The 14,627-nt window shown below is 38.3% G+C and overlaps 1 protein-coding gene across 1 annotated transcript in view; it reads right to left on the reverse strand.

The window, feature by feature from the left end:
- The window catches only part of dennd3a (DENN/MADD domain containing 3a), a 59,728-nt gene that overhangs the window by 17,539 nt on the left and 27,562 nt on the right, over positions 1 to 14,627 (reverse strand). The window contains 7 exon segments of the mRNA XM_030146768.1: positions 2,718 to 2,825; positions 5,041 to 5,170; positions 8,962 to 9,002; positions 9,005 to 9,131; positions 10,259 to 10,438; positions 12,731 to 12,810; positions 14,354 to 14,573. Of these exon segments, the coding sequence (XP_030002628.1) occupies positions 2,718 to 2,825; positions 5,041 to 5,170; positions 8,962 to 9,002; positions 9,005 to 9,131; positions 10,259 to 10,438; positions 12,731 to 12,810; positions 14,354 to 14,573 (886 nt within the window).

Here is a 14,627-nt window from a genome sequence, read left to right on the forward strand (position 1 = left end):
TATATGAGTGTGTGTAAGTGTGTGTGTGTGTGTTATGAGTGTGTGTTATGAGTGCGTGTTTAAGTGTGTGTGTATATGAGTGTGTGTTTAAGTGTGTGTATGGTTAATGAGTGTGTGTTAAGTGTGTGTGTGTGTTATATGAATGTGTGTTTAAGTGAGTTTAAGTGTGTGTGTGTTATATGAGTGTGTTTAAATGTGTGTGGTTATGAGTGTGGTTTAAGTGTGTGTGTGTTATATGAGTGTGTGTAAATATGTGTGTGTTATGAGTGTGTGTTTAAGTGTGTGTGTTATATGAGTGTGTGTTTAAGTGTGTGTGTATGTGTTAAATGAGTGTGTGTTTAAGTGTGTGTGTGTATTATATGAGTGTGTTTAAATGTGTGTGTGTGTGTGTGTTATGGTGTGTGTTAAGTTGTGTGTGTGTGTTATATGAGTGTGTGTTTAAGTGGTGTGTGTGTGTGTGTGTGTGTGTGTGTGTTATATGAGTGTGTGTTTAAGTGTGTGTGTTATATGAGCGTGTTAAGTGTGGTGTGTGTGTGTCATATGAGTGTGTGTGTATGAGTGGTTTAAGTGTGTGTGTGGTGTATGTGTGTTAAGTGTGTTTTAGTGTGTATGTTGTATGAGTGTGTGTTAAAGTTTATTTGAATAGGTGAAAAGAAAGTAGGCGGAGCTTACTAATACCCCTACCTGAACGCTGATACCCTGAATACCCAGGGATTAATTGGAGTCTCAACTTTCTTTTAAACTTTTCCAAAATGTGTAAAAACTATGCTAATAGAATTGGCATCAGCTGGACAAACTGTTAAGGTTGAAATTTTGAAAAATGTCAAAAAAAAAAAAAATCCCAGAATTGAAATTAAACCATCAAAACTGTACACTGTCCCTCTGCTAGTGACAAAGAACATGTGTGTAATTTGAAAAGAACCGGGTGAATACTGTCCAAAAAATGGGATGGGACAAAAATCTCAGACTGGACGGACTTCCTGGTATATCATTTGTATTTACATATATTTTTTATTGAAGTGTGAAACAGACAGACTGAAAATGACAAACAACTCGCCCTTTATTCCAGAACCAAAATAACAACCACAAAAGTATTAAAGTAAAAGGATATATAAAAAAAATATCTATAGACAGGGTTCGTACACACTTTTCAAGGTCAAATTCAAGCACTTTAAGGGTTATTTTCAAATGCTTCCAGCACAGCCCCTTATCACTGGAGTTAAACACATATCTACATAAATACATCTACTCAGGATTATTTTTGTCTCTTTTTATCACAATGATGTACATCATATTATGTATATACATCTAAAATTACATTTTATAACAGAAAAAAAAGTTAGAAATTAAAGGAGAACACAAAATTTAATCTAGAAAAAGGGAACCCACTTGGTGTTCTTCAGACACACTCACACCAAACAAACAAAGATTAAGATAAAAAAGTACCTGGAGTCCACCTGAGAACACCTGGAATGTTCTTTTTAGACATAAAGTTGTATTTTCTAAATGTATCACCTCTGTGTAAGTAGCTTTGGTTCTAATCTAAGCACTTTCAAGCACTTCAACTAAAATTCAAGCACTTTCAGACCCTGAAAACACAACTTTGAAATTCAAGCATTTTCAAGGATTTCAAGCCCCCGTACACCGTCCACCCTGTATTAGAAATAATAACAATAATACCAACAGCATAAAAGTCTGTCTCTAAATGTGTCTAGATGTAAACTGGTCCAGTCCAGTTCCATCTCTACCCTCTAATCTGTCAGCTCAGTCTGAAACCCACTTGCATCCACTGCCTAACTTAGACCAACCGAACATGGAACTAACATCCAACTGATTCTGGCGTCATGTGTGTCACATTAAGTGTCCGTGTGAAACACAACAGTGGAACCAATGTTTAACAGCAGAGACATGAAGGAAACACAGCTTAGATTCAGGAAATTATAACTGGATAAATTTTTTAATCAATTCAATGAATGAGTGAATGGTGTCAGCTGTAGTTTTCACTGTCCAAACAGTTTACAGGTTAACTGGGTCCAAATGGGCCACATGTGTGAACGTGACAGTGAATGGTGTTTGTTTATGTCAACACATGGTGGGAAGGAGAGGATTCAGCCTGTAAACACTGCTCTACAATTTTTATAGAAATGATCTGCCTCAGATTAAATGTGTTAAATGTTCCATACTTCAGTCAGATTACATGTACATTTACATTTATGCATTTGGCAGACACTTTTTTTCCAAAGCGACTTACAGGGGAAACCAATCAAATCACTCAATCAATCAAATTTTATTTATATAGTGCCAGATCACAACAAAAAGTTATTCATGACACTTTATTTATAGAGTTGGTCAAAACCAGACTCTAAGCCAGTTTACAGAAACCCAACAGAATCCTCCAGGAGCAAACACTAGTGACTGGTGACAGTGGAAGGAAAAACTTCCCTTTAACAGCAGAAACCTGGAGCAGACCCAGACTCCTGGAGGATGACCCGTCCTGCCTTGACCAGTTGGGGTTAAAGAGAGAGAGTGAGAAAGAGAAAAAAGAGGGAGAGCGATAGAGATAGAGACTGGGGGACCCTGTGTGAAACTGTGGTTTGTGAAATGGCCCTGGAGTTTCAGACAGCCAATCAGAGGACAGAGAACTAACAAATCAGAAAACTGTGCAGACTGAGGCCTGAGCCTGCGTGAATAAGAAGGATGGAGCAGCGCAGACGTACCTGGGGTGTACAGAAGAACATCGACAGCCTGAGGGGTGACCAGTTCCAGCGAAGGGTTAATTTTGTGCTTGAGGGTCTCTGCTGTTGTCTTGGGAACCATCATCGGCACTACAGACACACAACCACCATTAAACACAAGTACTACACAACTGTATATGTGCACACTATTCATCTACTATTCTATTATCATATTGATTATATTTGATCTAACTGTATTACAGTGTTTCATTTGTATATTTTGTGTGTGTGTGTGTGTGTGTATATACAGAGTCAGCCAAAACAATGTATACACACATCAGGAAAAGAAAAACTTCCATAAATATTTAATTTGTATAAGTCAGTGGTTCCCAACCTTTTTGTCTCCTGATTCCATTTTAACATCACAAATTTCTGGTGACCCCAGACATTCAAAATGGAGACATTTTTTGCTAAAATTAATTTGTTTTTGATCATGTAATAGTTATCTGTACTATGTTGCAAATAAACATTAATATCAGAGGACATTTAGTCTATATAATGTATATTATTGTGGACGGAGGCAGTAAATCCAGGTGTAGATTACTGCACAAAGGGATAATTGGATTTTCCTTGGTCAGGATATGTACAGTCAGTCCAGCTTGGATTTACAAGGCTGACAATTAATACTGAACAAACAAGAACTCAAACTATGAATTATGAAAGAGCTGCAGCATCTGAAACTGACCACAATGAACATTTGACAGATAAACAGAACCACAGTGCTGCAGTTTCACACTCATGTTTGTCATGTCTGTTATGGACTGGGATTGTCTCTCAACTCACCATATATTTTTTTTAGTAATAAGTTATTACTATTATTATTTTTTTTTTTTTTTTTTTAATCAATTACTAGAAAGTTCAGGTGACCCCATTTGAAATCCAGGTGACCCCAAATGGGGTCCTGACCCAAAGGTTGAAAAACACTGGTATAAGTACTTCTATACATGTAGATACCTCTTTCGAAGTTTTATCAAATTCCAGTAACACTGTGTGCTGTTGTATGATGTTTTCCCAACAGACGGCATTACCCTCATGAATTTAGCATCAACAAGTGACGTCTACAACATGGCGGTGGTACAGTTGTCGACTCAGGAACGTAAGATCATTTTAATGTGGTACTTCAAATTTGAGAATGTTGTTGAAGTCCAAAGACAACGGAGGCATGAGTTTGGTTCAGAACATCCTACACGTCTGACAATTTCACGGATTCATGAAGTTCGCTGTCCACATGAATGTCTGGAAGCCAATGGACACTTTGAGCACCTCTTGTAATATAGAGGCCGAAGGGAACTTGTATAACCTCGTGATGTCTGAATAATTTGGTACTGAAATATTAATTAAGTTTTTCTTTTCCTGATGCCTATATACATTATTTTGGCTGACTCTGCATATATATATATATATATATATATATATACTATATATATATATATATAGTATATATATATATATATATATATATATATATATATATATATATATACATACTTACATACATACATACACACACACACCCACACACACACACACACACACACAGGGTGTCCCAAAAAACATGGACATCATTTGAGATGTCCATATCGGAGTGACTACGTGGTCAGGAGAAATGATACTTAATATGATTTATTTTGGACATAAAATGTTTATTCTACAAATGTCAAACAAAAAATTCTGGGTGATGGTAATTTTACAATGTTCCACAGTTTTTACAAATGTTCAATGTGTGCACCGCTTGTGACGCAGCACACATCCAGTCTGTAGTGGAGTTCCTTTCCAACACTAACAGCCCTTCCTCTTGAAACTTCTTATGCCACGTCCAAATCTACTTTCCTGGTGGTGCTTGTTTATGAAATTTTCTAACAAATTCATGTTGCGCATTCACATTTGACTGAGTCTGGACATACTTAAATACACAGAACACCTTTTCTGTTGCAGTAAATGGCATGTCCACTCCTGAAACCACAACAATAAAAATGATCACACTTTCTTGAGCAAAAAGGGCAAACAATTTTAAACAAATTATTAGGTGGAGAAATTATGTAATTTTTTGGGACACTCTGTATTTTGATTATACTTGCATGGAGCAACTGTAACACACAATAATGTCCCCTGGGATTTATAAAGTATTCTGATTCTGATTCTTCACCTATCCCAGGTCAGGAGTCTTTTCCACTGACATCACTGTCTTTCTGGTTCATCTGAGCCAGAACTGATTCAGTATTATAAATTCAGTCATAATATGGCAGGTCAAACCGTTCCTGTATGTTAGCAGCAGCTGTAAAAGGCTTCAGACTACGGCCTCTACCTTCCGTCTGGATGCGGTCACAGTGAGCCAGTTTGGAGGCAGCGTAGATGGCCTTACTGCTCTGAAGGCTTCCCACCACAGCATCCATTAACAGAGCGTTGGTCAGAGCCTGCTGCATGTACTGAGGGTCCTGAACACACACATGGACAATGTCAGCAACTACAGGTACAACATGGGAAAGCACCATGTCCCACCACACACATGAGAATGTATTCAGTCTGACCACATGTCAAATATCAAACTTCACAGATCAAAATGGGAAATATTAAAACTACTTTCCAATGTGGCTCTTAAATAGTCATAGATCTAACGGACAGAAAACATGACTGAAGGCAGTGCTGAAAAAAGACCGTGTTCAGTTCCAGAACTAACACTGCTGGTGTTAGCTGGAAGAATGCCTCTTTTTTCACTCCCAATAATATTTGCATTATTTATTACTTACAGCTTTGATTCTAAACTATATCTTCATGTCACGGCAAACAGTAGATTAATGCAGGTCTCATTTTCATCTTGTAAACTGATTTGAGAGGGGTCATTCCATGGCAATTCAACCAACGCTCCCCACATGACTCCCTCAGAAAATTCTGAAAAAATTCACACTTATTCACCTACCAGATAAACGAACACATCCAAAATTTTAATGTCATATCTGAAATAGTTTAGGAGATACAGCCCTTTGAAAATTTTTTTTTTTTTTAATTTTACAAATTTGCCTTTCGGCTAACTTTGAGGAGCTATATCTCCTTAGGTATTCAAGCCACACTGCTGAAACTGACTGTCTGGGGTGAAATCCCCCTAAAAAAAAGACCATATGTGGCATCAAAATAATTGTAGGTGCCTTCATATTGCAGTATATTGTTGCATTTTGACCATAAGAATCCATGCAGAAAAAATTAGGTCTGTACATTCATCCATTCTGGCACAGTGCAAGCCTGAAGAGAGAGGACATTTTGAAGACTTAGCCTTTTGGCCTGATTTCAAGGCCTCATGGACCAAGCATGAAGGCACCTACAATTATTTTGATGCCAAATATGGTCTTTTTTTAGGGGGATTTCACCCCAGACAGTCAGTTTCAACTTTTTCAGAATTTTCTGAGGGGGTCATGCGGGGCACTTTCTGAAATCTGGTTGATTTGGGATGGAATGACTCAGAGGGAATGTATCAGTAGTCCCTTTTCCATTGGACATCTACGCAAAAGTTTACCCATATTTACTAACTGTTGTAAAAACAGAATGCATAATGTCATTTTTTTCATTAAAAAACCTTCAGGCTGGTGTTACCATGGACCTCAGAGGAGAACTAACAGACATTCAAAATCTTTTATTCCTTCAGCTATCACACTTTTAAACTCTGACAAAAGCCATTTTAGCCATTTTAGTCATTTTATGAGATTTTTTTTTTTATGTTAGTAGAAACAATAGGGTCTTTTAGTCATTTAGTCTGCACTGGTATTTATTCATTATTTACTGTTGATTATTTAAATGCATTTATTCATAGTTGCTTTCAATTATCTTGTATTAGTGCACTAATTTATTTATGTTTGTCACATTGCACTTTGAATGTGGGCTGATGTCTGTGATAAGCTGCAAATAATTGCCCGTAGGGATAAAAAAAAGTTTTCTGAATCTGAATCTAAATCCCAAATGTGCTGATTAGCTTCTTTCTTCTGGTAGATGTCAGTAGAAGTCATTCCATAAACATGAACATAAATCTGTGTTGTTTTGAATCCAGAATGCTGGTTCCCCCTCTATCTCCTACTAGATTCTAAACTGATGTGGTTTCCTGGTGTGTCCACACAAACACACGTGTGGGGTTCAACTCTTCTTCTTCTCTTGTTCTAACATCTATCAACATCTGTTTGTTTTGGTCATGTGACTCTAGTTGGACTAAAAGGTCTTTCCATTGCAGTTTTGTGTCATATACCAATTTAACTACGCCAGAAAAACCACCTCTTGCAAGAACAAGGGTCAGTGAGGGTCGACAGAAATGTGACTAGCTGAAACTAGAGTCGAAACAGGAAATATATGTCAATAATAGTGTAATATGGTAGAGCTTTCAATTTTTATGGGAGGGTGTCAGCCCACACCCTTACATTTAAACCAATATTTCAGGAACAGTTTGACACAATGTCTCAAATTTGACTCTAGGGTGAATTGAAAAGGACAGCGGTGGCCAAATATTAATGGTCAAGGTGGTGTTTGAATCTGAGTTTGTCACTAACTCTTTACTGCCTGTAACTGAAAGAACCCTGGACAGTTCATGACATCAGGATGCATCCTATTCAGCGTCAGTACTTCAGTACTCCAGTACTTCAGTAAACATCTGAAACTGCTTTGACCTTATCAAAAATTTAAAGGGTTGAAAAAAAAAAGAAACTACATTTGCACCGCAATGTGGACTTAATTTTTGTTACAACTCATGTTTATTCCAGTCTGCAATGTTTTTTTTCTTGTTGCTGATAATTTAGCTCTCTTACTGTATTATTATTATTATTATTATTATTATTATTATTATTATTATTATATATCATTGTTATGCTGCTTGTTTCTACTAGTACTTTATAATGTGCAATTGCCTGTTTTTTGTTTTTTTTTCTCAATACTGTTTTTCTTTTTTAGAGATATTGTTTTGTTCTTTTCTTGTATTATTTCATGTTTGTATATCTCGTGTTTGTGCAGCTATTGGAACCTCGATTTCCTGAGGGCTCTGCCCAAAGGATCAATAAATTCTATCCAATCTAACCTAATCTAGTCTAATTTTATTAACTGCTTTTGAAAAAAAACTGCATCATTCATGAACATGCATCAATCATCACTATTTGCAATAGAATTGAAGTATTTCTGAACGACGTCCAGCCCAGAGCGAAGACAATAACATCTGTTATGTTTCATATTATTTACAGGTACAGACTCAAGCAGGGTAATAGGTAAGACAGAAGAGAAAAACCAACAGACAGTGAAGTGACAGACAGAGTTCCAGTTCCACATCTGGTTTCAAAAGGAAACCCTCGGTGTGTGTTCAAGTATGTGTGTATTTACCGTCACTGAACACAAACCCCACCCTTAAAGGTCACTGGGGTTCACAATGACAGGAATACACACAAAGACTCACACACAACGAGACTGATACCAGATTAAAAAACACAATACATGAGCAATAACTGGGACATAGAGCAGGGGTGTCAAACATAAGGCCCGTGGGCCACACCGGCCCCACAAAAGGGTCCGATCCGGCCTGTGGGATGAATACAAGAAATACAATCATTACACTGAAAGTATTAACAGATGTTAAACCATTTTAGTTCAGGTTCCCCATACAGACCAATATGATCTAAAGTGGATCAGACCAGTAAAATACTATCGTAATAACCTATAAATACTGACAAAATAATGACAATTGTCTTTGTTTCAGTGTTTAAAAAAAGTAAATTGCAAATAAATCTTTCCATTATAAACTATCCTTTCATAAAAAATGTGAATAACCTGATCAAATATGAACCTGAAATGTCTTAAGAAAAACAGGTGCATTTGGACCCATATTCAGCCTGTTATTAAATGTCTGGTGTATTTGTAGATCCACTGGGATCTGTCAGTTATAATGTACATGTGGAAATGAGAAACTGAGGCAGAATATTGTTGAAATTGCACTGATTTTTCTTAGAATTTCATGGCCGCTCATGTAATTCATATTTTTTGAAGGACAGTTTGTAAATATAAACATTTTGATAATATAATTTGACTTCATTAGATTATTACTGTGTGTTCTTACTTTACTGGTCCGGTCCACTTGACATCTAAATGAGGTGTGTGTGGCCCTGAACTACACTTTGACTACACCCTAATGTCCACAGTCCAAAATAATGCAGTTTTTCCAGAGTTTCCAACCGTTCCGCCGACATATGAACTGATTGACAGCCTTCACCTTGTGCTGGTCGGCCATGCTGCGTCCCGCCCACATCTCTTAACCATCAGGTTCCACAGTTCAGTCTCTGTTTTCAGATTGGCCTCGAACGCCTCCTTTCTTCCTCGAACGCGCAGCTTCAGGCTGGGGATTCGCAGAAGCAGGAAGGGAGCCGAGGACACTTTGACCTCCTGAGAACATAGCATCAAATCAGCTGAGTGAATGAGAGCTTTGACACACACACAAAGAGGACTTTTGGACTTTTTTTGACAGAGCTTTGGTACCGAAAATTTTTAATCTGGAGTTTTTTCCTGGTTGAATAAAAGATAAATAAATTAAATAAAAATTTATTAATACAAAGTCAGGGTAAGTACCTTTACATGTGTCTATGTCAGTGTTTCTCAACCTTTTTTGAACAAAGCCCCACTAATGGCATCATGAGCCTCCTGCCCCCCCGCCATCCCTGAAAAAATTTGAGATGGGGGGTGAGGGGTACGTCATAGTAAAGTAACGTGACGAACCCGTATGTGGAGGATGTGGTGGGTTGTATTGGTGGGCTTCTATTACACGACGGACCTCTGTTATACGTTGGAGCTTACGTGGGGTCTTTACGCGGGGTTGTTTGTTTATTTATTTATTTACAATTAGCATTAAAACCAAACAACAAAAGGTTTATATAAAAGAAAGTCCAACATTCAAAAAGGAGCAGGATGAAGAACTTGCATTTTGACATGGGGGGGGGGGTTTCTCTCCATCTCCTTTGTACTAATAAACAACCCCCATCCTGTGCTCGCACCCCTCTGGGGCGCATCCCCCCAGTTGAGAACCACTGGTCTATGGCTACGTCCAGATGACCACGCTCGTAGTATTTTTCTTTTGCAGATTCTAACAGTTTGTGGTCCATACTCGTATGGTTTCCATAAATATGTACGTTCAGGTGGAAACGGTCCAACTGGGTTCAACAGTGTCATACATAGTCCACACCTGTATGTGGCACTGTACACAAACACAGACAGAGCCTATGGCAGGAGACACTCAAACCACAGAAGAGTGCACTGAGCATGTGCAGGAGGTTCCGTCCTTGGGTTTTCTTCTTCTGGTCACATGGTACTATGGTTGTCATGGTTTCCATACAGTGGTGTTGGTCCTGTCCATATGCCAACATCAGGGCGGAGCTGGGACATGTTTACGCTCTGGGACCCGTTCTACAAAAATACCATTTCAGGCACCGACAATGCTTGGTGTCATGTGACCAAAGGCCAAACCATGTGAAACTGTAGTGGACTGACATAATGTGGTTGTGGTGTGTACGTCTTACCTCTAAGTCCCTGTACTGTGCCACCTCCACATATCCTGGTCGTCCATCCGTCAGCAGGAAGAGGCGGCGCTGAGTCATAGCGATCTTCCCCACACCTCGGCTCGTCTTCACCGATGACGACAGTTTGAAGACGCATTCACTGGGCTCAATGTGTTCCAACACAGATGCAGGCAAACACACCTAAAACACATACACATACATGTGCAGCCACTCTGTAGACCAGGGTGTCAAACATAAGGCCTGTGGTCCAAGACCGGCCCACGAAAGGTTCCCATCAGGACCAGTGTTATATAAAGTACTGGACAGTCCCACTGGGTGGAAGTACAGGTACAGACCAAAAAACGACTGTGGTAGAAGTTCAATTGACCAACTGAAATACTAATCAAGTTAAAGTCTTTAAATATCTAGTATTTACTGTACTCAAGTATATCAAGTAATCTACAATTAAATGGACTTATAATGAAAGTACTACAGCTCACCCTCCGGTTGAGTGAGGACCATCACCTGTATTTGGTCAATGACAAATCCTCTTCCTGACGTAACTACAGTCATCAGTAATCTCAGCGGTGAGAACACCACATTTCCTGTCATTTATTTTTTGTAATGAGTAATGATACTGTGCATTAAAAATGTATCTGAGTAGAAGTATGCAGTTGAGTAAGGAAATGTAGTGAAGTAAAAGTGAAAGTAAATAGAACAAAAAGTACTCAGTAAAGTACAAATTCTCCCAAAAACATGAAGTATTTGTACTTCGTTACTATACAACACTGATCAGGACTACAGGATGAATTTGCAAAAAATTACACTGAAGATATTATCAGTCAAGGATCCATCCATCCATCCATTGTCTTCCTCTTATCTGGGGCCGGGTTGCAGGGGCAACAGTCTAAGCAGGGATGCCCAGACTTCCCTCTCCCCAGAAACCTCCTCCAGCTCTTTCGGGGGGACCCCGAAGTGTTCCCAGGCCAGCCCAGAGACATAGTCTCCAGTCAAGGATGTCAAACTCATTTTAGTTCCAAACTCCAATCCCATATAATACATATATATAACAATATACTGCCTGTTCCTAAATGTTTTGTGCATTGTAGATCCACTCTGATCCCTAATGCACATGTATAAAGGAGGAGTGGACGTATAGTATTGTATTATTATAAATTTCAGGTTTTTCAGGTTACTCACTTTTTTTGGAACTGGAAAGTTTGCAAATGCAAACATGACAAAAACTTAATTTTACTTTTATGCTTGTTTCTTTATTTTTTGTTTGTTTATTTCAAATTTATAACCAAAAACAACAAAGAAAGACTATGAGAAAAAAAAATATTTGAAAAGGAGCGGGAAGAAGTGCTACTTATTTCCTCCTGCCCCTTACCTCATCTATTTCTGCTGGGCACAAAGTCCCATGAAGCTCCACAAAATAATTCCAAAAATATGACCCATATCAAAAATAAACTCTGTCCACGCCTATATACATGATTTACATTGTATAGCATAATGCATTATTTATAATCATGTAATACACATTATATACTATATATTAATACATTATCCAATGTTATTACAACATTATCAAATAATTAGGTTTACATTGTATAATAATACACATTATAATACATTATTTATAATCATATAATACACATTATATAAATTGTGCTAAAACAAAGACATAAATTTCGAGTTCTCATCATTTATAGCAGGGGTGTCAAACATGCGGCCCACGGGTCAATTTCAGCCCATTAAAGGTTCCAATTTGAGCCACGGGATGAAAGCGCAAAATGCCACGGAAGATATGAACAGTCCAGGTCCAAATCATTTTAGTTCAGGTTCCACATGCAGACCAATGTGAGCTCAAGTAAAACATTAACATAATAACTTATAAATAATGACAATTACACATTTTCTTCTTAAAAAATTATGTTAAAAAAAATAAAAAAAGTGAAAAAAATAGCATTACAACTATGAAAATATTTACATTTACAAACTATCCTTTCACAATAAAATGTAAATAAATACATAAAAAGAAAAAAACATGAACAACCTGAAATGTGCAATTTTAACACTATTCTGCCTGTTACCAAATATTTGTGTAACACTGTGTGTAATGTACATGTAATAATAATAAGTTCAGGCATAATAATGGTAAAATTGCACTCATTTTTCTAATGAAATTTCAGTTTTTCTAGGTTATCACATCTTTTTGTAAAATGTAAATATCTTCATAATATGTTTTTTTTCATACTTTAATAGAGAAAAACTTGAGTTGTTATTACTTATAGGTTATTGTGTCATTATTTTACCAGTCCGGCCCACTTGACATCAAATTGAGCTGAAATGTGGTCCCTGAACTAAAATGAGTTTGACAGCCCTGCTTTATGGGCTATTATGCTTTTATGTTGTTATTGTTTTACAACCATCTTGAAATCAAAATTCCTTTACACACATTACTGACTAAATACTGTATATGTACACACTGACCTCTTGTGCTTCAGCCTCAGTTTCTTTCCAGATGGTGTAAAACACTCTGAACAAGTCTGGACCGACCTGCTTCTGGTGACCTGCCAAATGCACACATATGAACAGTCAGATAAGACAGACAACAAACAACCACCGACAGAAGCAGAATTCAGATCCTTTATTCAAGTTAATTTACTATTACCACACTGGCAACATACTCCAGCTTAAGTCCAAGTGAAGTCCAAGTTGTTACTGTGCAGCAAAATACATTTGACAACTCCAAATGATGGCTAGTTCTAACAGTATAGAAATGAAGCTCTCACTTTACAGTTCCATCTGTGTTCCTTCTCTCATTGATGGTCATGAGCTGTGGGCAGTGGCCGAAAGAATGAGACGGTGGAAAGAAGCAGCAGAAACAGGTTTTCTCCACAGGGTGACTGGACTCTCCTTAGAGGAACGGTGATGAGTCCAGTCCTCCAGTAGAGGCTCATGCTGCCTTCAGGTGCTAATGGAAAGAGGATCTTTCCACTAGTGCATTGTTTCTTAACCTTTTCTGAACAACCACCTGCCACGTCATCATGAGCCTTGTGATGCCATACGACGTGTACCGTTGTACCCCTACTATCCATACGCCAGCGCCAGGGCGGCATTGAGAGATTTTTCCGCTCTGGGACCTGTTCTCCAAAAATACTGTTTCAGGGCAACGACAACGCCGGTGTCATGTGACCAAAGGCCCAAATCATAGTAAACTGTAGTGGACTGACATAATATGGTTGTGGTGTGTACGGGGGTGGGGGGGTGGGGTATGCTCCATATATGAGCACAGTACTGTGGACACAAGAGGACAAAAAGTTCATGGAACCGTGTCCATGAATGGATCTAGGACAACAACACGTCCTCACTGCTGATTGGAACAGGACAAATGAGAACATCTGATTGGCTCTGGGGAAATAGACACACCCATATTCTGAGTCACAGTACTGTGGACGTAGACACTGCCATAAAATAAAAACCATTTTTACTTTCTGATATTTCCTGTATATATACAGTCACTTTCCCTCACTCACATCTCTTCCTTTACCAAGATCTTATCATAGCATTAAAAAAAAAAAAAAAATCACAGTTCTTGTGATTTGAATATCTTGTCTATGTAGCTGACTATCCTGAGATCAAAGGAATGTCATCAAATGAGCTCCAACACCACCTGGAGATAAAGCTCATTGTATTGAAAACAGTGTTCTCCAAATGAGAATGGATGCCCACAGTGTCACTCCCAATAAATGGCAAAAGTCAAACACCAAAAGAAAACAGTGACTGGACCAAAGGAAATAACATAAAAGTATGTCGTCCACTGGCGCTTTGGAGGAAGTCTGCAAGACGGGGTGAGGTAATCATTAACTAGACGACCAAATGGAAAAGGGGAGAATGAGGAGAAGGAGGAGGAGGAGGAAGAGTGTGGTGGAATATTTGTGTGCAGTGGTGTGTATGAATGTGTGTCACAGTCAAGAAAGTGGGAATAGTTTAGGATTGCCTGCAGTTTCATAATGTGCATTTATGTTCTATTCATTTGATATTCATTTTTGCACAAAACGTACACATACAACGGACACACACACACACACACACACACACACACACACTTACCTATAGTTAGAGCATCAAACAGTCTGTGAATGGTTCCTTGGTCTTTCACAATCCCAGACTCCTGGACACATTTCACAAATTCCTCTAGCTGCATGTATTTTTTCGGCAGCTGAAAACGCTTTACAGCACCTTCCTCGTGCCCGTTGCCATGTGCACGTTCCCTCTCCTGGTCCCGCTTGACCCGACTGATGAGCCTTTTGAGTTCTGGCCGTCTTTCTGTCTGTGTAGAGGTTTTGTTGTACAGAACAAATAGAACTGACTGATGTGTTTTATC

Source organism: Sphaeramia orbicularis, chromosome 11 (genome assembly GCF_902148855.1).
Source record: "Sphaeramia orbicularis chromosome 11, fSphaOr1.1, whole genome shotgun sequence".
Lineage (NCBI taxonomy): Eukaryota > Metazoa > Chordata > Actinopteri > Kurtiformes > Apogonidae > Sphaeramia > Sphaeramia orbicularis.